Source organism: Bombus vancouverensis, chromosome 14 (assembly GCF_051014615.1).
Source record: "Bombus vancouverensis nearcticus chromosome 14, iyBomVanc1_principal, whole genome shotgun sequence".
NCBI classification, from domain to species: domain Eukaryota; kingdom Metazoa; phylum Arthropoda; class Insecta; order Hymenoptera; family Apidae; genus Bombus; species Bombus vancouverensis.
The window spans coordinates 11,449,895-11,474,208 of record NC_134924.1 but is presented as its reverse complement, the minus strand read 5'-3'; the positions used below and the strand labels follow the sequence as shown (position 1 = coordinate 11,474,208).

Below are 24,314 nucleotides of genomic sequence, written 5' to 3'. Positions count from 1 at the left end.
GTCGTGCTCGAAATTGGAATTTATAACTCGCGGGGCACTTTGACGTATCGCGCTGCATTGGTTATTTGCACGCGTTGTTCAATGTTTGGGCAAATACCCGCGGCGCGCCACGGCTACCCTTCTATTACGCTACAGTTATCGTCATAACCTGCGAAACTTGACGTCCAGGTTTCGACGTCCAGGTTTCACGACTGTTCCAGTTACGAATTCGACCGTTAACGATCGTTTAATCGCGTAGGTGTATTATTATCAGGCACAGCAAGTGTCAATTAAACTCGTTCTACACTTGAGGAGTGTACGCTGACCGAAACTATCCCGTGTCAGCTAGATCCTATTTGCATATCGCGTCACACAGCCAGTTTGCCCATAAAGAAAGGAGAAAATCGCTGCAGCGTCGGGAATCAGCTTTTTCGTAGCCGGCGCTGGCCGGGTGCTGCCGCAATAATACCGAGACCGAGTTAAAGAATTTTCTACGCGGCGTAACATTTATCAACGTCCTAATAATGTTTTCAAATTTTCACAGCCTCTAATTCGACTTCTCCTCGACTTCCCTCCCCGTTCTACCAGCTGCCATTCCAGCCATGATAAATGCCAGTGCAATTCCGAACTAACAAAGCGTCGTACGTAATAAACATTACGACGACCTTTCCATAGCGAAATTCGTAGCGAGCGGGGAGGATTACAAGAAATAAAGTATGCTGGTGCCGCGATACGGCGCGCAACGGCAATCAGACCGGCATTAAATCCGCCCTCGTTCTTTTAGCGTTTTGCGCGGAACTCGGTCCGGAAGGGTAGAGGCGCAGAGGGGGTCGAAGGTTCGGTGAGGTGAAAGGGACGAGAAGCAAGCGCGCGACACGTTTCAACGTTTCCAGGTTGCACGTTTTATGCGGGCATGGTATGCAGCACCGAATCACCGACGAATTTGCAAGCCCGTTCGGTTGCCCCGAAACCAGTAGTGTTTAGCGTCGAGCCCTGCCGATGATAATTTATTATTACGACCGGTGCAGCTATTGCGCGTAATCTGCGTCACGTTTTACAATTTGCCGACTACCATTTGCCTGCACACGTCCCTTTGCCTTCCATTCCACCCTTTGCCACCTGTATCGGTTCCCCTCCCCCCTGAAAACCATACTTTGCCTCTGTCTCTTTCTCGCTCTCTCTAAAAGGTCTTCACCACTTACACTTGCGTATAGCTAGAGCATCATCATGAGGCAACATGGCGGCCTCATAAATGCGCCAACCCTTTAATTACGCTTTTATCTGATGCATGGTGTAACGATGTTGCGAGAGCGTCGAATCGCGATGTATAACGCCCGTCGATATGTGTAGCTACCAACACGAGCGTACAAGGACGCAGAGATGCGTGCGAGCGCGCGAGCGTGAATGAGGATGGTACCGCTATGCCTCGAGATTGATCGACGTGTCGGGGATTAAATAAGAAAAGACTCGATGGCGATAATGCGCGGAATACAAGGGGTGATTTAGATCCCGGCCGGAGATTATCGTCATTCAAGGGAGGCTGGGATGAATACGTTCTGACTAGATTTACCGTGTACTCTGAGGTGAGTGCGCGGAGAGATTACGTTACGCTGCTCGGAGAGCACCGAGATTGTCGTTGATATAGCGTATTCTGAAATTAAATCTGTTTCGCGTCTTTTTCGGGACAGGTTTGTATGTACCGCAATTTCTACCAATTAGTATCGATGGCGAGATATCATGGGTGATTCACACAACATGGTAAGGCGGTATATTTTAGAAAATTGCAATGACAATCGTTTAGCTGAACGAGAAAATTACGCGTGTTATGCGTGGATAACTTTCCGATAGCGACAGCGAAGGTGGTAAATAATAGGTTGTATCATATTTTTACGGTCTTTAATTACGGAAATTACCATAATTACTTCCCGATTGATATAAGTGGATCGTGAGTTGTTATTTGATTTTTATTTGTACTCCATATATATATATCGTACAGTTTAGTTTAATCGCATAAAACGCTAGAAACGATGCTATTACGATATAATAAAAATGCTACGATATAAAAGAATATATAACTGTAAAAATTTACCGATCGTAGTAAAATCAATATATGTACATACCGAGAAATGAAAATGTACGGGTTTTCGCGTAATGCTGTGTATCAATTACCACTTAAAATTCAGTGCGATATGTCACTGGTGTTTCCATCGAGTTCGGTGCGAATGTTCGTTGCGTGCACGAAACTGATCCCAGGAAGAATTTCGTATAAACATGGAATTTCAGCGAACCGTTCATTTAGTATTCTGCTCGTAAAAATCTCGCTGGCCGCCTTGCTTTTTAAAACGGCCGCCGCGCCGCGCCGCGGTTGCATGGATCGCAAGCTGGCGAGAAGAAAACCTTGTGAAATTATACTCGAAACGTGTGTTGCGTCACGCTTACGTAACGAGATGGACGATTTTAGTACCGCCGCTTTTTAATAACCAACCGCATCCTCTTCTTTCCAAACTCATTTCTCCGCCGGTCGGTTTATTCCTCTCGTTCCGAGTTTTGCGCCTCCAGCAGGTGTAACTCATGTGTTGCACTATCGTGCCCCGTATCACGTCGCGACTCGGTCAAACTTTTCCGGTTTTCAGGCGAGTGTCCTCTGATTCGCTATCCTTTTTCTTCGGCTACGACCTTTCTATTTTTCCAGCCATCTTCTTCCTTCGTTATTCCCCCCGCCCTCTCCCTCCCTTCTTTTTTGCGTTCGCGATCCTTCACTGGCAAGAAACTTCCACAATAATTGAACACTATAGCGGAAAAATATGATATACACTATCGCGCATAAGTGTTTGGACATCTGGTGCAATTCGATCAAAATGTTGATACTTTTACTACACAGGGTGCACCGCAAATCGTGGTACAAGGCAAAAGGATTCATCCCTTGTATACAAGTAAATCGAACACGATTTGATTTAATAATCAAAACGACTTAATTCTCGTATGACGATATTTACGATGCAAATGAATTACGATATGAATGAAACCTAATGTTCATGCTAAAATGAGAAATAAACGATAATAGAAATGAAGTAATACGTATGCGATAATAATCACGCGAAAATAATTCGCTAAACTGAATCCAACTTATGCCCGCATATATCATGGGCATGTGCATCTGGTGCTTAAAAAATTCGAGCATCCTATTCATCGAATGAGTAATCTCAAACTTTTGAGTGGCGGTGTACTCGTAGATACATATATAAGACGCGTGGCAACTGAATTACGAATTTACTTCTTTCTTTTTACGATATTCAGAGTTATCGCGTTGTTAATATAATCATACCGTAATATTTTCGCGCATACATAGCACTTGGCTAAACGCAATTGGCATATTCATCAAATGTTAACATTTTGACGCCTGGGCACGTAGCTGTACGTGATTCCTCAATCATTCGAACCTTCATTGAATACGAATCGAGCAAATTTATCTTTTTCTTGTCGCGAATAATACCGTTCAGGCACAAATAACATAGTACGAACTATTGCTAGGATAACGACAGATATGCTCCATCAGTGAACTGTTATTTTCGTTCTACGCTGTATTTTCGTGTTCATGTATATTCGTAATTCACAGAGAAAGTAATGTTCTCAAGGAAATTACTTATAGTTAATTTTTGTATAGTAAAGAAATTATGTATAGTAAGGAATTTACAGATTATCTTTAACAATTCATGTAACAAACATCATAAGCTATTACTATAATTAGTGAACATTTACAAGATTCAATTGTTTTAATCTTCTTACCTTGCACCTTGCAACGGAGCAAATAATTCTCTGAGAGGGAAGATGGTAGATTACTGTCGTTAAGAAGTTTCAACACTTTCGTATCTGTATTATTCTGCATTACATTTGTTCGAGATCGAAAATGCCCGAGAAAGCAAACAGAAAGCGCATTCTCCTTGTAACATTCATTTCTGGCATTAATATTTCTCAATGCTTTCTTTTTAAATTCCTTTTTAAATTCGCCCTTAAATCTCTGTTTCATTCGCGCGATCTTTAAAGTCTTCAATCCGAGAATCATTGATAGAGAAAAAAAAGGAAAGAACACGATATAGTAGATGAGCTGGTACAAGTACGCGATAAATATTATTTATTTAAAAAAAATGTTTATTACGTGTTGAAGTAATTACTTCAAGAAAAACTCTACATCCTTATTTTTGTATATCCGTGACCCGGAGACCGCTGTTGCGAAGAGAGAAGAATTTAGTGAAGCAAAAATTCAAAACAAGGGGAGGTCCGTATTATCGTGCCCTTGAATATAAATGTTGTTTTGGGTTACAATGTCTAGAAACAAAAGAGCTATAAGAAGATTTCTATTGCTGTTTCTCGTAGCCTTCAGCTAGAGCTACACACCAAGGTTAACTTTTTAGTAACGTCCTTTGTTATAAATGTATGAACGTGCTCCCTATTACTTTCTATTGTATTGTAACACCGAAAGAGTCAGCATACACTACACATACACTATCTGTCTTATACTTGTACCTATACTTATTTCAATATATTTTTCTATTATTCTATCAGTCAACCTCAACATTGCGGTACTTCAGTCTTCTACGAGGATATAGCAAGAGTATGTATAAGGAAGAATTAGATGAATTTGAATTTAATGGTATGCGTTACTCTTGACCTAGCTAACCTGCTTTTTTATTTATACGTCAATCGTTGATTCCAAGTCTTTTTCGTTTGTAAAATTGAATGCGACAGAGCGGTGGCAGCAGCGATGTTCGCAAGGCATCGCATTATACGAGACTAATTCTCCCTGGGGCTCTGTGAATCCTTCGGTTCAAAAGAAACATCTTTCTCCCTTTCCTTTCCCTTGATCTGTGTTTTCTGAGCGTGGTAACGAGGACAAGTCGTTTCTCGTTAAGAGGAAAGCCTCGAGAGAAGCGGGGCCTAGAAGCAACCGGTGAACTCCGTATCCGCAGCAAATTCTCAGCGAAAGGTTCCTTCTCTTGTCTCTACCCTTTTTCTACTCTATTTCCACTCGTGCTTCTTTCAACGCAACTCTTCTTGCCTTTATTATGTTGATCCAGCGGATGTTGTCTACTTTACAGGTACATGTATCGCGAGCTCTCCTATTCTTAAAACGGCCACACACAGTCGTTTCGTCGTCTTCTGGTTCGCGATTCGAGCTTTCATTATGAACGTATACATCGTCGATAAGATACCGTCGACTTACATATGTGCTCGTTTCAATACGAAAGTCGAGCAACGCGCTGTAAAGGTAATCACCGCATATAGGTGATTCCGGCAATAATAGGACTTCGTGCGTCACCGATGCTTTATAATACTTCTGAAATCTTTTAGTTTTGGGAGCGGAGCTTTTTTATGTATTTTTTTTTTTTTTATTTTTTTCTGTCCTGAAAACTTGGTCTCAAAACAGGACGCTTCGGCAGTCGCTTTCGAAAAATTAGACGAACCTGAATGATTATCAAGAAATTATTAACGTTTTCGGCGAATAATTTTTCCAATTCGTTCGTCCTCGAGCTCGTAACGAGAAATTTGCGGCTTTACCACCGAAACGCGTTTCTCAAAGGAGCTTTTGTCGCGAGAACGCATAGCTCGAATTTATCGAAGCGTACGAGCCACTGCTTCGATACGTAATATGCTCGGTTACACGAGTTCGCGGCGCGAATTCACGCGTAGATGTTTCCATTCGATAAAAAATGATATAATTTCCAGCAACTGGGACTGCATCCACGTATCGGAACTTGTTATTGTACGTTGTACACAATGGTCGATCGTGTCCTGATCTGCGTCTCCTTTTTGGCTGCATTGCGCGCCAATCAGAGAGACGCAAACAAAAGGACCGTGCGTCGCTTACGTTTCTTGAATCGCGAGTCATCTGCATAATACGTGGCCCGTCCATGGGTTCCCATGACAGTGGTGCAGGTGCAATGCAGATGCGAACGGTTTGCGCGAACGCCCCTAACATTCGTAGCACGCGTTGTCCTTGTCGTCCATTATCGTTGCTCGAACACGTTTTTCAACCGCGGCAATCGAAAACTGTTTTTTTTTTTTTATTCTCCCGTCAGATCTTTTGCCACGGGTCTCATTCTCGTCGAAAAACAAACATGAACAAGATCCAACGAAATCTTCCTTTAGATGTTTCGCACACTCTTTATCACCAAGACTCGACTGAATGGTCAATAACACGTCAGTACAGTATCGATGCATCAGTTCGCCGTTTATGTACACGACTATGATGAAAATACAGTTTGTTAGAAATCAGAATTTGTTTCGTACGAATGCACGCGTCCGCGCAAAACGGAACGAAAGAACGAAATATCTTATACGTCTAATTGAACGGGTTTGAACGTAATCAAGTTTGCTAGGACGACTATCCTGAATAATTTTCCTGCGCTTGAAGCGATTTTTATACGGGAGCGGGATTAATGCATCGCCCATTAGTGGCTCGTGCTTCCGCGAGAGACAGCGCATAAATTATGTTAACATTATAAATAGAGTATATGGGCCTGTCTATTTTTGCATTGCGAATTATACGTTAGATTTGCCGTATGGCCTGCAATCTCTCGAGATTTTTTCTTGCCGGGAACTTCTGCGTCTCATGGCGCCGTTAGTGGATGAAAAACAAAAAGAATGAAATGAAGTCACGAAGGGAAGAAAACCGAGGAAATGGAGGACAGCGGGCGAGAGAGTATACGGTAAAAAACAAATGAAAATTATAGAAAAGAAACTTAACAAGTCGCAACTTCTCGCGTTTTATAAAGAAATAACTTAAGAATTCCATGTTTGTTTTCGTCGCTTTCGTAAACATTTCAAAAATTGTTACAATATTGCATTCTTGATCCGTTACGAAACTTATGGATTTTTACAAATCTTTCGCCAGTCGAAGGATTTGCAGCAATGAGAAGGCAGATTTAAATCGTGCTTAAACATGGAATTTCTTTGGAAAATAAAAAGGGAGGTGCAGATTTGATTCTCAAGGTTTCATACGTAATGCAAAAAAGCTTGTTACTACGAATATCAGATATAGCTATGAATTTATAACGAATTGAAAAAAATGATTTGTTCTTGATCGGTATCCAGTTGGTTTTCGTCGAATTTACTCAGATTACTAGAAAGTAAATCTATCTCCTTATCGCGGTAATCCCTTCAGCTTTGAAAACTTTGAATTTGATGAAGCGACAAAACTTAAAACTTTGTACTAACTCGCTGTCATTATTGCTGCTAAGTACTTTGGGTTCCCTAGTACTTGGAAAATAGGATTGATTTGTTTGCTAAATACCTAGTTGCACGAACAGCATCAGCCTTAACAATATGTACACGTAGAAATCAAGAAGAAACGGGATAGAGGTAAAATCTTTTGTTTTCCGGATGGAAACTCGGTGTTCGGCACGGTAATCGTAATAACTATTCTCCTTCTGAGCTTCACCGGTAACACCACTCCGCGTAAACACCAACATAAATTTCTACGCGGTCCTCTTCCACCCACTTTTACATTACATCCTGACCATTCTGCTCCAACGTTAACTGTTACGGACCATCTAGTATTTCTCACCCTCCACTTAACGTAGTACCCCTCCCATTCGACTGGAACAAACTCACGGACCAACGTATTCCATTTATCTGATCGATTTCGATCATAACGACGACAATGCTGGCGACGCCTTACCTGGCTGACGCGAATTAAGCTCTCGTTAAGAGCTTAACATAACGTATAAGCACGTTCGAATCGGAAGGGTTGTTTTGTCTCAGTACGTGGAAGTTGAATAAAGGTGGGTTCTTTGAACAAACATTCTCTTATTTGCCGGCAGAAAAAGGAATTATGCTTTGTGATTCAGTGCTGTAAGTAGTACAAGAAGAAACAGAAGACATTATTCAGGTGGATATCTTTGTGTAAATCTAGTTCGTAGATGTGAGAGAAAAGTATGGTTTTAATGTCGAATGGCGATCGTTAATTAGCTAGTGAAAAAAGCATCCTAATCGTTGATATTGAATATCTTAATCTTGAAGAATGATATTTTATAATTCTATTGAGAATTCAGTTTACTCGATGATCCATATAGGGGATTCGTATATCGAATATTTCTTGTTACAGGCAGCTACATCTAAATTTCCCAAGTTTTCAGTACAACCTTCAGTACAACCAGAAACCTATATATGCAAAATAAGAATAAGAGTTGAAACATCAATTAATCATAGTAGCACTGTTGCTTGATCGCAGACACCTCGATAAAGACCATCGATGAAGACGATAATTCGTTCACGAGATAAACGAACGAGATAATTCGTAAACGAGGAAAGGATGTGACTGACAGGTTTCATAGTTTATTCGACAAGTTGAAGATCAGACCAGGAAAACCTGCGATACAACATCGTATCCAACTTGTGCTTCGGGTTAACAGCCTGGGTGTTCGACGGTGTACCATGATGTATGACGTGGTGTCAGGTTCCAATCCTCTGGGAATGCCATGAAAGCGGGTTCTGTGCTCGATGTAAAATATCGTTGATCTGGCACGCGGTCTGGACTAGTACCAGACACACTCTGACCAATTCACCAGCAGCAGGTTTTGAATGGTGGTCACCGATTACCAGCGCATCCGAGTCTTTCGAATCCGCGTTCAAGTGGCTTTATCCCCGATAATCTGAAACATGGCTGCTTTTAACGACTTTTTAATGCTTTCCCCACTGAATCGGTACGTTACGCGGATTGTTTGTGTAGGCATGCTTTATGCTTTGCCAGTTTCGAAAGAAGATTACGGTCGTACGAAGAGAGAAAAAGCTTCGTGTGTGGGATTTTTAGATTGTTCGAACATGTTTATCTTTGCAGATAAATAGAAGACTTTCGAGAACTTTCGGGTTGTTAATTTTAGTGCCATTATGCGATCGTCGTACGAATAATTTTACTTCTTCGAATTGCGTGCTAGATCCTATGTGGGCGTTTCAGAAGTCAAACCGATCGATTCCACCTTCTTTTTAATCCCCAACTTCATTACCACAAGTATGTATACAATTAACGTCCAATTGTTAATAAGAACGACTTTTAGAAATTAAAATTCCAACGTATGCTTCATAAAATGACACTCCTAGTATTATCTCTTTCCTCTAGTTTTCAATTTTGGAATACATCAGTGTAACTTGCTTAATACTATATGATCCATATAATATTAAGCAGAATTAATATTGCGTTTATTAGTATCATTTAGGATAGATCTCTTTCTTATTTTTAAGAACAAATAACATACAAGGTATTTAATTATGCCCCTTGTATTTGCTTTATACACATTATAATGCTTTTTCTATTTTTTACTTTTCTCATTCTATCCCTTTATTCATAATTTTAAGGATTGGTATGAAGTATACCTATATACTCTGATAATTATTTTCATATGATATAGATTTTTGCTGGTTTAAAGGGAATATAATCGGATCGTATTACAAATTCAATTATTTCACATATTCATTAAAAATGGATAATTAATCATATTCTTATTGTACGAACGCAGAGTTTCCAAACGTACGACCGTATCTCCGTATATTTTTAAAATTATTATACATGAATCACTAGCCTAAGCTAATTATACTGCAGAATATTTCACATAGTATACGTATTCTACATTAGGATTCTTAATCTCCGAATTCCTTAATGAAGATATATTTATGATCATTTGGAAAAGGGAATTTGTCATGATTTTATAGCTTGGTGCCACCTAAGTAATGCATATTCATAGGATATTAAGTTCGGGAACTAGGGAACAGAAAATGGGGAGGTCTTCTTTGAATATCTTTTATTTTTTTAATAGCGACGTTAATCTTCGTGTATCATGTCGCGATTAGTTGCTCCATTAGCAACGTATGAATACCAAGCATAAGATTAAGAAATTTTTCATGTCTGAAGAAATATGTTTCTTCGAATCAAAGTTTTTTACACGAGTACGGCAAGAATTTTTCAAACTCTTAAATCATGTCTTCCTTTACACTAGTACTTCTGTCATCCGGACATTTTCTAAATTTCAAAGAATTTGTACATTATTTTATAAACAGATCTTATATTATATTACGTATATGATAGAACACGTACTGTGTGATCAGTGAGATGTGTCTTATTTCAAATAATTATCAAACGCATGGAGAATCTAGCAATAGTCTGAAGCGGCAATTTTTCTGGAAACTTCCACGGCGTATTTTCTTTTCCTTCCTTAGGAAAATACACGGTATTTCAAATTTCCTGCAATGACATTAATCTTTGACTATTATATAGTAATGAAATAACATTGATTAATGTGTTCGTGTATTGTAGTGAGTTTAATCCAAGGATTAAAACTTGGTAGGAAAGCTAATGGATTCTACATAATGAATAATCATTGTCAATCAGTAGCATAACGAAACTACCTCGCCTTTGCAAGATTAATGAACCATTGGTAAGTACATAATCATAGCTAAAGTCGGGACACGTTACTGGCGTATGTGAGTTTCTACAATCCCGTTCATAAGTATCGGGACACTGTTTCGTTTCATACAACCGATCATGATTTGTATTCGTGTAAGATAATCACGTAAAAACTTTGTAAGATTCGCAAGAGAAACGCGAGCAACATTAATTACGAGTCATAGTTCGAACGAAAAGTTTCGTACGGATTAGATACATTTATTTAAAAGCAGTTTATTTAAATTCTCAATTGAAATTCGGAATTACGATAGAAAATTGAATAATGCGAATTGATTGAAGCAACGATCGTAAAATGTAGTGTTGTAATGTATAGTTTTACTTATCTAAAACTTCTATAATGTTTGTCTATCTTTGCATAAGTCTCAATATCAATCGGGTGAACTTATGACAACGAGTGTACGTTTCCAACAATTTAAAACATTTTGCTTACTCACCGATACAGCGATTGGATATAATCTGGTAAAACATTGACGAATCGCACTTTCATTATGTGTAAGATACATAAAATAACGCTTGAACAACGTGATAATACATTTTGGTCATGGAAATTTCTATTATAAAACTGATAAATAATTTTACGCGTAAAAATTCTTCTCTTTATTGTCCAGAAAATATGAAATAAAATTTTTTAATTTTGCGAAATAGTTTCGACGAAATTTTGTAGTCTTGCAATGTAAATACAGTGCACAGTTAACAATTTCCTATTCGTTGCGACAGGAATGATTTGTTTTCATTTAATTATAGTAATTTAGTCTTCTTTCGGCTTTCTATTTCCCTCTTCTAATCTTCTCCTCTTTGCTTTTTGAATACCTAATACATCGTAGTATAATCTATGAATTAACGTAGGATATACAAACGTTCTAATGCTTATGATAAATTGATTTTTGGCGGCACTGCAACTTGTGAGTTCTGCATAATAAAATAAATTAGTAATGGTTAGCAGGATAATCCATCAACAAGTTCTCTTAAACCTGTTAGGTAATGGATCAACGTTATCGGTTATGGTCGTTATGGTACACCGTTTTCTCGATTAATATCTTCTCACCAGTAAACGTTTTTTTAAAGCACGATTCTCATGTTCGTTTTGTACTTTCAAATACGTAATATTTATTCCATATCTGAATTGGTTGCTTGATAACATAGGATTAAGTTTATTTTTGTCGCATGAGATGTTTCTCGAGAAGTTGTATCCTTCGTGTGCAAACAATTTTGGTATTCGATTTAGTATTGTAAGAAAATTTCGAGTGGAAGCATCGAAGGAAAGATCAAACTTTCGATAACTTTTTCCTTTCACATCTTCTTCTTTTATTGTCTCTGTTTTTTTCTTTTTTTTTTTACTGTAAAAACAATCGGAACTTATTCTGTGAATTTCGAACGTAATGAAATTAATTTTTGTTGTCCAGATGTCTTTCTGCTTTGAATACGTATTTTTACATAAATAAAAAATATTTGAAATCTTCGTAGTATTTTGCTTCAATTTACCTTTTAGAGGATTTAAATCCATCGTTTATAGTTTCAGAGATCGTCTCGATAATTCAACTATAATTTTTTCACGCCGTAATAATTAATATAATTATAAATATAATCAGTGTTATATTTTATATTTTCGACAATCCAAATTCTATTTGAAACAGTTTTCAAACGAATAAAAGATGTAAAAGCTTGCCGGTATGATCTTTTTATTTTCCATTTTTCATTTTTCTATCCCTGTCGTTGCCAATAATTTTGTGACTCACGGTAATTCTCCGCTTCTCGCCAGCAAGGAGAAAACAATTTTCCAATTTGAAGGGAAATTGAAACTGAACACCGGCCTCAGTTCGCAAATTAAAAACGCAAGTGAGAGAACGCGCTCACAGTACAGCTATCTCGATGTAGATAAATTATTGTTGATCCTGACACGTTGATCTGCTCACGGGCACACATCGATCGTAGTCTCTGATTACAATTCGATCTCGCCAGGCATCGAGACTTTTTAAAAAGTACGTTAAATTCGATAGCGTGCGAGCCACACGATTAGTTTTCACTGCAGTGACTGAGATTTAAAGTCGTTCGAGATTTCTCTGATTCTGATATGCGCTTAAATTAACGATGCATACGATACACGCGATACGAGAAAGCATTATCACATTATCAGGGACTCGGTCGTTAGGAAGAAACAACCCATAGAAACAAGATTAAAATGAAAGTTCGGATAAAGTGACGGAAATGAAAATAAACGCAATAAGAGATTGAAAATATGTTTTCTGTTGTGGATGAAGTTATTTGTAGACTACGGTTGTCTATGCACCGATGAAAAACTGAAATTGTTGTAATTAGACTTATAAAAATTATATACGTGATATTAAACTCGTCGTTTATCCATTTGTCATGCAAGAAATGCTTTCATGGATAATACCATTTTAATCATGAACGTACAAAGTTGCGATACGATTTAAAATTACGATGATTTGTTCATGTCTTTCAAAGATTAAAACCTGTTCTCGAGATAAATGTCTCGGGGATATATTCACTTAACCTCAGGGTTAAGGTGCGATGCTTACAATAAAACCTTAATCGAGGCTGGTTCGTTTTAGACAGTTACAGGCATATCGCAGTTCAATTTGTTCCACTACTAGCAAACTGAACTATAAATCTTCTTTCGATAGGTCATTACTTAATTAATCGTAAATCATAACGTCGTTTTAAGTCCTTAAAATCCTATGATGGATTTTGCTATATATATCTAGGTATTCTTGTTGATTTATTATGTTCTAATTAATATTATTACCCTTTTTTAATTATATATATTATTTCTCTTTAATTGTAAAAAAAAAAAAATATACAAAAATGTTCGAAGGAAATATTTTTATATCGTTTTATCGATTCATTCAAAATCACACACATATATATATATATATATAATTTGAGTTTATATACGTAGCTTGAAATATCTTGTATACAATACTAGGCCTGTATGTATCTATTCTTGAAATTTTTGTTTTTATAAGTCTGCTTTTTGAGCAGTGAGGACATAATGCTCGGATAATTACAACTTGTACTATTAAGAAAGTGAGAAAGTGTTCAAGGCAGTATTTCAGGTGCTATTTTACAGTATTAATACTTCTCGCTAATGACCGCAATAATCATCAGTGACGATTAACACAAAAATAAGCAAGGAGAAAATTCCTACCTAATTTGCTCCGCTCTAACACCTAATTTTTTTTTTCATATGACAGCTCTTCAGTTCAGATATCCTCTTTTCATCTCTTAATGTCCAAACCAGAATTTATATCTACCGTATCTTTTTAATTCTAACAAAATACCTTCCAATTAACGTGTACGTAATATCTGATTTTATTATTCTATCTATAGAAGTAAAGCATCTTTCTCAATGTTCATAATTCATCTGCAAAACGCACTATACGCATACTCATTTAATCGTTCGATAATGTTATCAAAGAGCAATGAAATGGTTTCACGTGAATTCCCAAGAAAGAAAAATTTCACCCTACCTAGCGTTACAGATCGCGAACGGTAGGAAAACAACGATACACATAACTAAGCCGGGAATGTTCTCAAACGTTCAAAGGGGATTTGGGAAAGATACCTTCACAGATACCTACTCGATGAGGATTAGGAAGTGATTTGCAGGCGATTCCCGATAGCGACGGAAACACGAAAGCCGGAATTTATCGTGATCGCAGAGAGTTCTCGTAGTCATGAAGTTTCGAGGGGTGTTATCTCGCGCGTGCACCACCTATGCACGAACTATCAGTTTTCATGAACATGTTTATGACGCAAATAAGCGTCCTACCCCCTCTGAACCCTTCAGTGTTCCAATCGAAACATATGTTTCGTGATGCTCATTAACCTCGTTCCGACTTGGCCGCGCTTAAATCTGTAAACGGAGCATTTAAAGTTACCATCGGCCACGCTGGTGAAACGTATTTTCTGTATCGAACGCATTAACTTTCGAACTGATTCTCACCGATAATGCTTATCACGGAGTTATAAAATTAGGAGCTCGTTTGTTGGCGTGAAATAATTTTGAATTGAAACTCTTAAAGTAACCACTGTTCACAAGGACGAGTATCATATACCTAGAAACGTAGCCATTTTATGAAAGGTACTTTGTAACGATTATACACACAGTCACAAAGTTAGTTAATACGTTTAATATGCGTTATGATCGCAGTCAAGTTGTAGAAAGTCTGGGTCAAATCAAAATTCCTCCGAATGAAAGTTTCCTTTCTTTTAATTCACATACCGTATTCAAGATTGAATCAGTTTCGATACCAAAAGTCGATAATGGAAGCTTTTATGAACGTTGATTCAAAGGCCATTGAGTAGGATCCTCTTGTACAAAAATTGATTAATTAATTAATAGTACTAGTAAATTGAAAAAGTACAAGTTATAGATTATAGGCTTCTATTTTATGAGTCACATTAATAAGTTGCTTACGTGTGTATTTAAATACGTGTAAATGTAAATACGTGTTTATTCCATTGTCCCTGTGAGTTTTTGCAAATTTCCACGTACTGCTTGCATTCGTATGTTTCTAAAAATTCTTCGCATTATGTATGTCTTACGATACGATACATATAGGCAATTAATTTATTCAACGATTTATCATTTAATTATTTAATATATTTCAAGAATGGAAGAATTTTAGGAACTATGTGCAATACATAAAAGCTATGAATTTGAAGAATGCGAGTAGACAGTGAAGCTCCTGGGTGGTAGTGGCACGTGCACGTGCAGGAACGCATATCTATACGAGGCTGAGTCTTTTTACAGGAAAGTACTGTATGATGAATGAGAATTTTAGAAAGAGGAGCAGCGCCTTTATAGAACGTAAACGAGTGAAGTGCCTATCCAGTAAATTTAGCAAGTACGAATTTCACTAGGCGTAGAGTCTTACGCTTGAGTTCATTGTATCGCTAATATCTATTTAACACGTACTAAATTAAAGATGTTTCTTAATTGTTCCAAATTAAATACCTTTAAAAAACTCCAAATACTCCAAATTTAATAACTTTGGGACTTTTTCGAGCTTTCGACAACTTGTTCAGTCGTGAAAGATTAAATGATTTCGAGATCGTAAAAGATGCAACAAGCTTTCGTTCTGACGAAGAATTCGAAGACTTTTACAAAAGAGGCGTGACACAATATCCATATCGATGTATATCGTAAATGGAATTTCTTCAAAGTACGATGATTAATCGTTACATAAAAAGAGCAAGTGATAAGAAAGTAGTAAAGCTATACGGTTAGGTACATATTTCGAAATAACAGTCGTCAAGGAACGAAAAACAATTTGTATAGAGATACAGGTGGATACAGAAGTAGCGAAGAAGCACAAACGTGTAAATAATGGCGAATTTGTATTATCACTGACAATGAAACTAAGGGTCATATCACTGTATCATCACTGCACAATATCTTGCCTTTACAATGACTTGGCGCAGACTGACAGAGATTAATGGAAACTAATAATTCTCTACTCCATGTTTATAAAGACAAACACGAATAGTAGTACTAGGTCGTAACAAGATTTATCGATCGATCTGAATAAATTAGAAATTGAGTGGCAGTCGCGTGATTTTTAAAATCAATTACGAGGAAAGATCCGATAGGACGCATATAGATATTTTATACAGTCGGAATCTCGAAGGAGTTAATAAATAAAAATCTTGTATTCCGAGAGAAATTTCAAACACAAGCAACGCAGATAAAACACCTGAAATCCTCATAACCGTATTTCTCGGTATGCCGGCATAAATATTTTATGGGAGAAAATCTGATTTGTCGAAGATTTTCCAAAGCAATCTGACCCTAAAACACCATGAATATTAACCAATTCGCGTGATATTGCGAGATGAGAGAATTACGGTCGTCATCGACCTATAAAACATATTAATTTCGCAAGCGTTTAGAGTGGAATAAGCGAAGAGGTCGGCTCGCCCCGGATCTTATATAACGCGGCAATTTTCAAGAATTTCAACACCTCGCGTTCGGCGTTAGTTCCTTTACTAATAAAAACCTGTCTCGAAAATGATTTAGTCGGAACACGGCTCTCGAAGACGTTCTCGCGGCAACGGTATATTACCAGCTTTATTAAAAACCAACGAGAACACCGTTCAAATTCCATATATACAAGCTGTCGTTCAGCCGGCGCGAATTCGCGTCACCTTGTCGATCCTTCGAAGATATTGCATGCCCTGTACTGCGGCGATTACGACGATGGCGGCTCATTAGCCCCGCCGCCACTAAATCATAATGATCTCAACGCGTAGTGCGTGGTGGAGAACGCGCGTGGAAGAGGCGAGAAGAAGACCCGGTCCGACCGAACGGACCGTAGGAAACCGAGAGAGAAAAGCAAAGATGGACGTAGCGCCAGCCGAGACGAGGACGGATTGACGAGCGAGACAGAAACGTGAAACGCGAGCGTGCCCGAAGTCGACCGAGTAGCCGCGAAGGCAGCCGAACCGGCTTGCGGTGGTCCTTCACGCTATTCAATGGTTTCAGTACCGAGCCGCCACGGGTCAGGACTCGACGTGGTTCTATCACGTGGGGCATTTCTTGTAAACTCGTATTCGAGTACGATCACAGTGGCATTGTGTGATCTATGAATTAAAATCGTGCCGAGACAACGTGATCTCGGCTTCTGCGTGCCGTCACGTTTCTCATCTGTCTCGCTCGATCGATGACCCGTCCGACAAGACCGATGGCGAAGACAGACTGACACGAAGCATCTTGTCTTTTCCTTTTAAAAATGTAAATGATCGATCATAGTGAATATGTTGGACAATGTGATGGTATTGTGTACGGAAGACAATTTGCCGACGGTGCCTGACTTCCTGCAACAATCGTTAAGAAGACTTACACACGTGTTTACGCTGCGGTAAATGCGAAATACAGTTAGTCTGGAAATTCATTTAGATCTGATTCGCTGTACGAGACAAAAGAGAAAGTGGAGAGAAGAAAATCAAATAAAATAAAATTAGAAACGAAGTTTCGTGTTTGGAGGAATAATTTGCGGAGAGTCGGGTTCATAAATCTGATCGCGATACTCGTGGTCGCCGGGTGACCGAGTAATTAACTTAGTAACGTTCGCGGACTCAATTTCGTTGACTGATTAATATCGATACGCAGGGATTTAATTACGAGGACCGCACGAATCCCGGGTGGATGCCTCTGCTGTGCGAATGTCCTTCCGTGTACGCGCCCCTCGAGTAGCGACGCGAGTAACGAGCCGTGAGATAGGGGCAAACCGACGAGTTCATTCGGAGCTAGTGGTGCAGTAAACTAGACTCGTGTCCGGAGCGTTACTTGCGGTTCAGTGCGACCCGTTTCGAAGTCGACCAATTCTCGCGAAACTGGCAATTCGAACTTTGAATTTTGAACGAACTCGTGATCGTCGTTCTGCACTTTTGCTGCTTTCTCTTCGCAATAACATTGCGTATTCGATACGAGAAATATCCAGAAGCTCGACGTAGTTCCACCCACGCTACGATTCGAGGACAAGACAGTCTATCGAAGTCTATCGGACGTGGATGGTTTTGTGCAAGCACGGTACGATTTCTCAGGGACGTTAGAAGGAGTCAAACGCGTTCCTTCAGTCTCATACTTGACGCGCTTCGCTACAGATCACACTGCCGCCTTTTTCACGATTTTTACGCACAGTGCGTAATACTACTGCCGAATTTCAATTTCCTCGAATTCACGATTGAATTTATACATCAAGCTGGACGATCGAAGATCTAACGTCAATAGCGTGTACACGTACATCGATCTTGAACTTAGACCGTAATTCGACAAACTCGAAGCGATACTCGCGTCTCTCGGAAGTGCGTACAAGTTTCGAATCTTGCGGAGATTTTATTACTTAGCCCGACGTCGCATTAATATTTAACATGGTTCACGTTTTACGGTGAATACATCGAAGGACACAAAGTTTCACCTAACGCTTCTAACTGCCATCGAAATCCGACCGCACACATTTTCTAACGAATTTTCTCAAGAAGAATCTGCCAACTCTGCGACGCAGCTATCCCAGCCTGATATCCAACGAACTTAGTACCAGTTAGAAAGTTGCTGGAAACTTCTTGGCTAACAATCGCGCGAGAAACCATCACAACGTTCGAACACCTCTCGTTCAGTTACTATCTTACAAGTGGATTAATTGAGACTCCCTTGGAAGGTGATCTCGCCACCGTAATTGGAACGAGTACTCGAAGGGAAGGTTACAAGATCAATTGGTTCGTCGAGTCGTTGGAAGAAAGACTCGGGGAAGAAAAGACTCTCGGGGATAGCAGAGGGAAGCTTTGGTTCGTAGTGTGTTGTACGTCGATTAAATGGTCGACGACGAAATCATTGATCACAGTTGAAATCTCCGATCGAGTGACAAAAGTGGTGATCGTCGAGGGTGTAGCGAGGAGTCGAGGAGGACAGAAAGGCGTCGAGAGGATGTCGACGACGGCGGCGCAATGCAGCAGTGGCGGCAACATCGGCAACAAGAAGGAGAACACCGACTGCACCGGTCGCGGCAGCAGCAACAGCAGCTGCAATTAGTGCCGGTTCACGACGATCGTGAGACTAGGTAACCGCTGAAAAGGCGGCGAGCGCGGGGGCGGCTAGGTCGGTCGGGGTGTTGGTTCGACGGTGTGTGTGCCAAGAGTGCGCGAAAAGGAGACAAAATGTGGTGGTGGAGGTGCCGGTGGAGTGTCGCGACTACGACCACGGTGTTCGTGTTGGGGATTGCCACGGTGTGCTCGCAGCTGGAGATATCTGATCTGGATAAGCCAAGTAAGTTGTACACAGTTATTATTATTTATATCTGATCCCACCACGCTGGAAGATAATCAACGCCTTTGTCTCCGTTACTCGAAATTTTTTGGCAACTTTTGACCAAGTACGAAGCCAAATACGAGGACAAAAAAGTCTCGTGTTTAGCTCGTCATGGTTCAAGTATCGAAATAATAGGCAAAGTTTCAGGCAACGTTATCGAAGCAAGTTATCGTTTTGTCAAGTTACAAAACGTGTATTATAGAAGCCCGTTGCACAGGACGAAGGTCGAAAACGAATTTTTAACATTCGAAAAATATAGTTTATCATAGCTGGATAGAATACTTCAATTTCTTCTTTCATAAACTCGTAGAATCTAGTAACGAAGAAAATATCGAACGAATTCTCGAAATTCCTTTTCATAAATAGGATATGAATTTTATAGAATTGAACGATACAAGTTCACTACAAAGGAATTACGAGTGAAACGTTACGTTCATACAACTTTGGTCTTCAATGGGTAAACTCATTGAGTATTCGTATAAGGAATACGTACTTAGCTTGTTGCATTCTACGTTGAATGAAGGGACACCTTATAGGAATTACCATTAAGCAAAGCAAAAAGAAATACATAGAGGCAACGATTCGATTGTTACACTAACTGTGCAGTTGGAAACCAAATTACAAAAGAAACGGACGAAGGAAAAGATACGTATTATCCGGACTGTGGTATAAGTTAAGCACCTTGCTTTCGAATTACGTCGTATGAGAATCAATTAATTACGTTTGTAAGAGAAATTTGAAAGATCAAAGGGCAACGAGAGAAATTAAAGTATACGTGCGTATACACAGCACACGTATAGCTATTCAAAGTGAAGTCATGTTATAAAAAAGATGAACATCCGTTCACTTTTGTTTTTGTTTCGACATTTCAGCGAGCAGACATTTTGCGCTTTAGCTTTCACGCTTGAGAAATTGTATTACTCTGCAGATTTTATTTCAAGCATGTATATGTATGTACACGTATTTCGTTGTATTTTTAATGATCGATAAGTTTAACAGAGTATGGCCATCGAAATATCGAAATTAAAAAAGTATAAACTAGACAGTTGTTTTTGGACTTATCGAAGAAAATATGCTTGAAATATTTTGTTCCTGCGATGTTGGTTTCAATTTTAAGTTTTTCTTTATGTCGGACTAACGATTCTCAAGCTTTTCCGTTGCCGCGTAACCTCAAGACTTGGCTCAAGACTTGAATCCGCAATGTGGCAAATATGTATATTTAAAACACTCAACAACTGGTCATCGGCAACCTTCAAATTTGAAGAGAAGAATTATTATAAATAAATATGCGTATAAAGTATTTTTTATTCGAATAATAAATTATAATAACTTGGATCTCGCGGTCTTCCGGAGGCCTGCGGGCCATCGGCTAGGAATCATCGTCTTAAGTCAATCTCTTTGCGGAAAAGTTTTCTTGGCAACGATATTTATAGCATCTGTCTTTCTCCACGAGATAATTTATCGCTTGATTTTCAAATTCACCAATTTCGTTTCTATCGTTTCTAAATTTTTCGAAAATTAATATTTCGTGTGTAATTTGTATAACTCGCATAAAAGTTAAAAAGTGAGATCTTCTAAAATGTTAAAGCTAACATTGTTGTATAGTTGGAACAAAATATTTTTATAAGCCGAATATATCATCAAAATAATTAAAGTAGATATTACGATTTAATATTCCGTTTTAATAATATTCTATTAGAATATCAGTTATTATAAACTTCCCTTCACTGATAAATTCTGATATCCCTGCGGAATTATACTTACGTCAAAGTTACCGTACGAAATCTTAATTCAGAAGTCAATATTGATTATCGAGTTATGTCAGGCATCGAAAGGAGCATAATTTATGTAGTTAATGCAAGCCACCGTCTGTGGAGCTTGAAAGTTTCCTCAACAGTTGGTATTTTAGGAACATCGACGTTAATTATGCTATGAAATTCCTTCTTTTAAATGAAACGTAATGGAAAACAATGAAGATACATTTTCTTAACGTTCAACCTTGTTTGCATCGAAAAAGCAATAACTGCATCCGCAAAATTTTTCCTACCGTTCTTTTTTCTACATAGCTACACATACTTGCAGTGTATCGAATATTGTATTTCGATAAGCTTGCAACTATTGTACAACTACAACGCCAAATACTTTTACTGTTCGTATATCTCGTTAAAATTTTAATTGCAAGTTCGTATATCGGCTTGTCTGCAAAGTTATATAAGCGATATCTCAAATACTTCGAAACAAACGAAAATTCACGTATCTTTCAGACAAGTTTTATCGTATTTGGTTAATTTTTATGGAAATTGTAATATTTCGAAGACGAAGGAAATCGAATACATTGTGTTCTTTCAAAAAGGAAAAGGACTCACTGAAACGACGATATATAAAATGCGCGATGTTTCAAGAAGTCTTTTCCTCTTTCTAAAGACGAGAACTTTGGCCATAAGTTGAAAGACGCCCTTTAAAAAGCTACCTTCCATCGATCAAAGCATTAATTGCAAATAATTCAGAATATATCGTACAAGAAATAACAGAAAAATTGTAAAAGAAGAAGACGTCTTATTTGTTTGCAATATACGTAGCTCCTCGTTTATCTAAAAATCGATCCTTCCAAACAATTCAATAAATATATAATTATTACTTCCTCGTAATTATTTAGAATAAATGTTTCCATTTTTAAGAGGAAAAATTCCTGATTTAAATCGATTTCTTTCCATCAGAATCGCGATATTATTGCTTTCAAGAGACCATCGGGGTACAAGCTCTGCCTTTGTAATATTTACTCAGCGAAAACGAAAAATCACACGTAGAATTTTAACATAAACGTTCAGCCATGTAAAAGCAAGATTCACCGCGTTGCAAAACGATATTGCGTGCCATTGAGAAACATTTATAGTATCTATTTTCCATTGAAATAAATTTCTCATTGCGTGTTCTGCGTGAGAGTAAAAAATAGCCAAGCTGTTCTTTGATTGATTTAATCTCCATTCTCTATGGATAATGACAAGTCGAGGATAGATATAAATGCACTTTATGCAATCCGTGTGTACGAATATGCGTAAATTCCTGCGTTCCACGTCAAGCCTCCAAGATGACGAAGACTAAGAAAACGTTTCTCAGAAATTGCTGACAGGTTCGCGGTCGCGTTTCTCTCATAGGGAAATTATTCGTGACCGAAGCGAAGGCAACAAAATAAATTTTCTACTGGATGAAACGCTGCGAGATGGTAAATGTCAGAACCCTTAACTGATCGCGTTCAACTTGGATTTTACCACCTATCGCGAACGTCGATCGAACATTTAATGGCAACACGTCTCTATCCGGCACGGTTTTAAGTTGATAAAGAAGCTAAAAATTACATTCGAAACGCGACCAGCTTTTAATAGTGTTCTTATCTAGCAAAATTGCTAAAGCTACTAGCTAACCGATTTCTCAATACCGAATGTAATTTAAAGCGTTAATATCGCAGTGAATAGTTTCATTTCGAATGTTTTATTCGTAGAAGGACGCAACGTCGGATAAAAGTTTCCAATAAAGCTGGATATTTGGTCGTTTCCCGTACGTAATGGAGTAGGCCCTCCTTTGTCACGGAAAATTAATATTAAAGCCTACAATCCGTACGTAGATGTAATAAAAATGTAGAACGAAAGCCGCGTTATCGATTTGAGTGGACAGTGTGGAACAAGCTAAGTCGAAGGAACGGAATGACAGTTAAACTAGTTTAATTAAACCGCTGCTTTAAGCCCCTTCTGAATTTATCGTCAAATGACAAAGGAAAAGAAATTCCCGGTCCACTGAGAGAAAAGGAGAGGCAGAAAAAAATTGGAATTTCAATAGCGAAGTTCAGCTTTCTGGGCTGTAAGACGGAAAATAATGTGGCACCGACTTCGCAACTTCCCAAACTTCCTTGTAAAAGTTCTCTATTTATTAAAACGGCCCTTTCCTTCGCGAACCCTTTAATCATTGCGTTCTCCCTCTCCTCTTCGTTCTTTCTTTTCCATTGTTACTTTTATGATTTAATTATTCGTTGCAAGCGGCTATCGTTGAATGACAATTGTTACAATGAAATATCTGGTATTAGCATCGATACGAAGCTATAATTGCTTGGATAAAAGAATTTTTTAATAGGATTCCAGCTATGTAATATAGTAAGATAGATTTCATATTTCAGATGTTATTACGCTCCACGCACTTAATAATATTCATTTCCTATAAAAAATCAAACGCAAGTATTCTTTGTATCTAATACTCGACATGTAGAGAATCTTTGTAATAAGGAAATATTTGTGTTCTTGAGTCGTTCGTTCTGAATTCTTCGTTATATGGCTACAGCGTTAAACGATTAGGGAGAATTCGTTTTTCGATAGAATCTCGGGGAGCATCGGACAAACTCTGTGAATTGTGGAAAGAAAAAATACAATTTTAACTCGGTACAGGGAAACAAACGTTGCTCCAAGCGAATTAATATACTACAATACAAGCTTCGTAGTGAATTCGAAAGTGGTTAATTGCGATTGCAATTGCCGATCGCGTTGCAGTTACAAAACTGTGCTATGAGCGTGTGTGATCGAACGTTATCCCCGTGGTTCAGCCGGGTTTGTTGAACATTTGTTTCAACAGGTGCTGGCAAGGATGAAAAACAGAACGCGTGGTAACTTTTTCGTTCGTATGTCGTGTTAATTAATAGTTTTTACGCCGGTTTACGTACAGAAGGACGTCAGCGATATCCAATATGGTTTTGCAAAACATCGAATAATTCGTTTTGATTCGTATTGAGAAAAATAACGAACAGATACGGTGATCGTCGTCGATTCGAAGATTCACAGTGTCCATACTCTGATTCAGATTTGCTAGTTTGTACACATTGAACTTGATCTCGTCGCTTTACGAATCATTTGATATTCGAGTAGCGATATTCGGGAATCGTAGAAAGCGAAGGCTAGAAATTTTACAGGTTTTCGCGGCGAACAGACACGGTACCGTTAGAAGACATCCCGGTTCTGTGATATTGTGGCGTCGTGATTAATTTCTCAATAAATTTCGATTAATTTT

At 38.4% G+C, this 24,314-nt stretch overlaps 1 protein-coding gene across 1 annotated transcript in view; it reads left to right on the top strand.

The window, feature by feature from the left end:
• Nucleotides 1-16,960: 16,960 nt before the first annotated feature.
• Nucleotides 16,961-24,314, top strand: part of LOC117153951 (cell adhesion molecule DSCAM) — a 166,180-nt gene continuing 158,826 nt past the window's right edge. Inside the window, exon 1 of the mRNA XM_076624249.1 lies at nt 16,961-19,223. Coding sequence (XP_076480364.1) covers nt 19,115-19,223 — 109 coding nt within the window. The 5' untranslated portion in view covers nt 16,961-19,114. The remainder of the gene's footprint in view (nt 19,224-24,314) is intronic.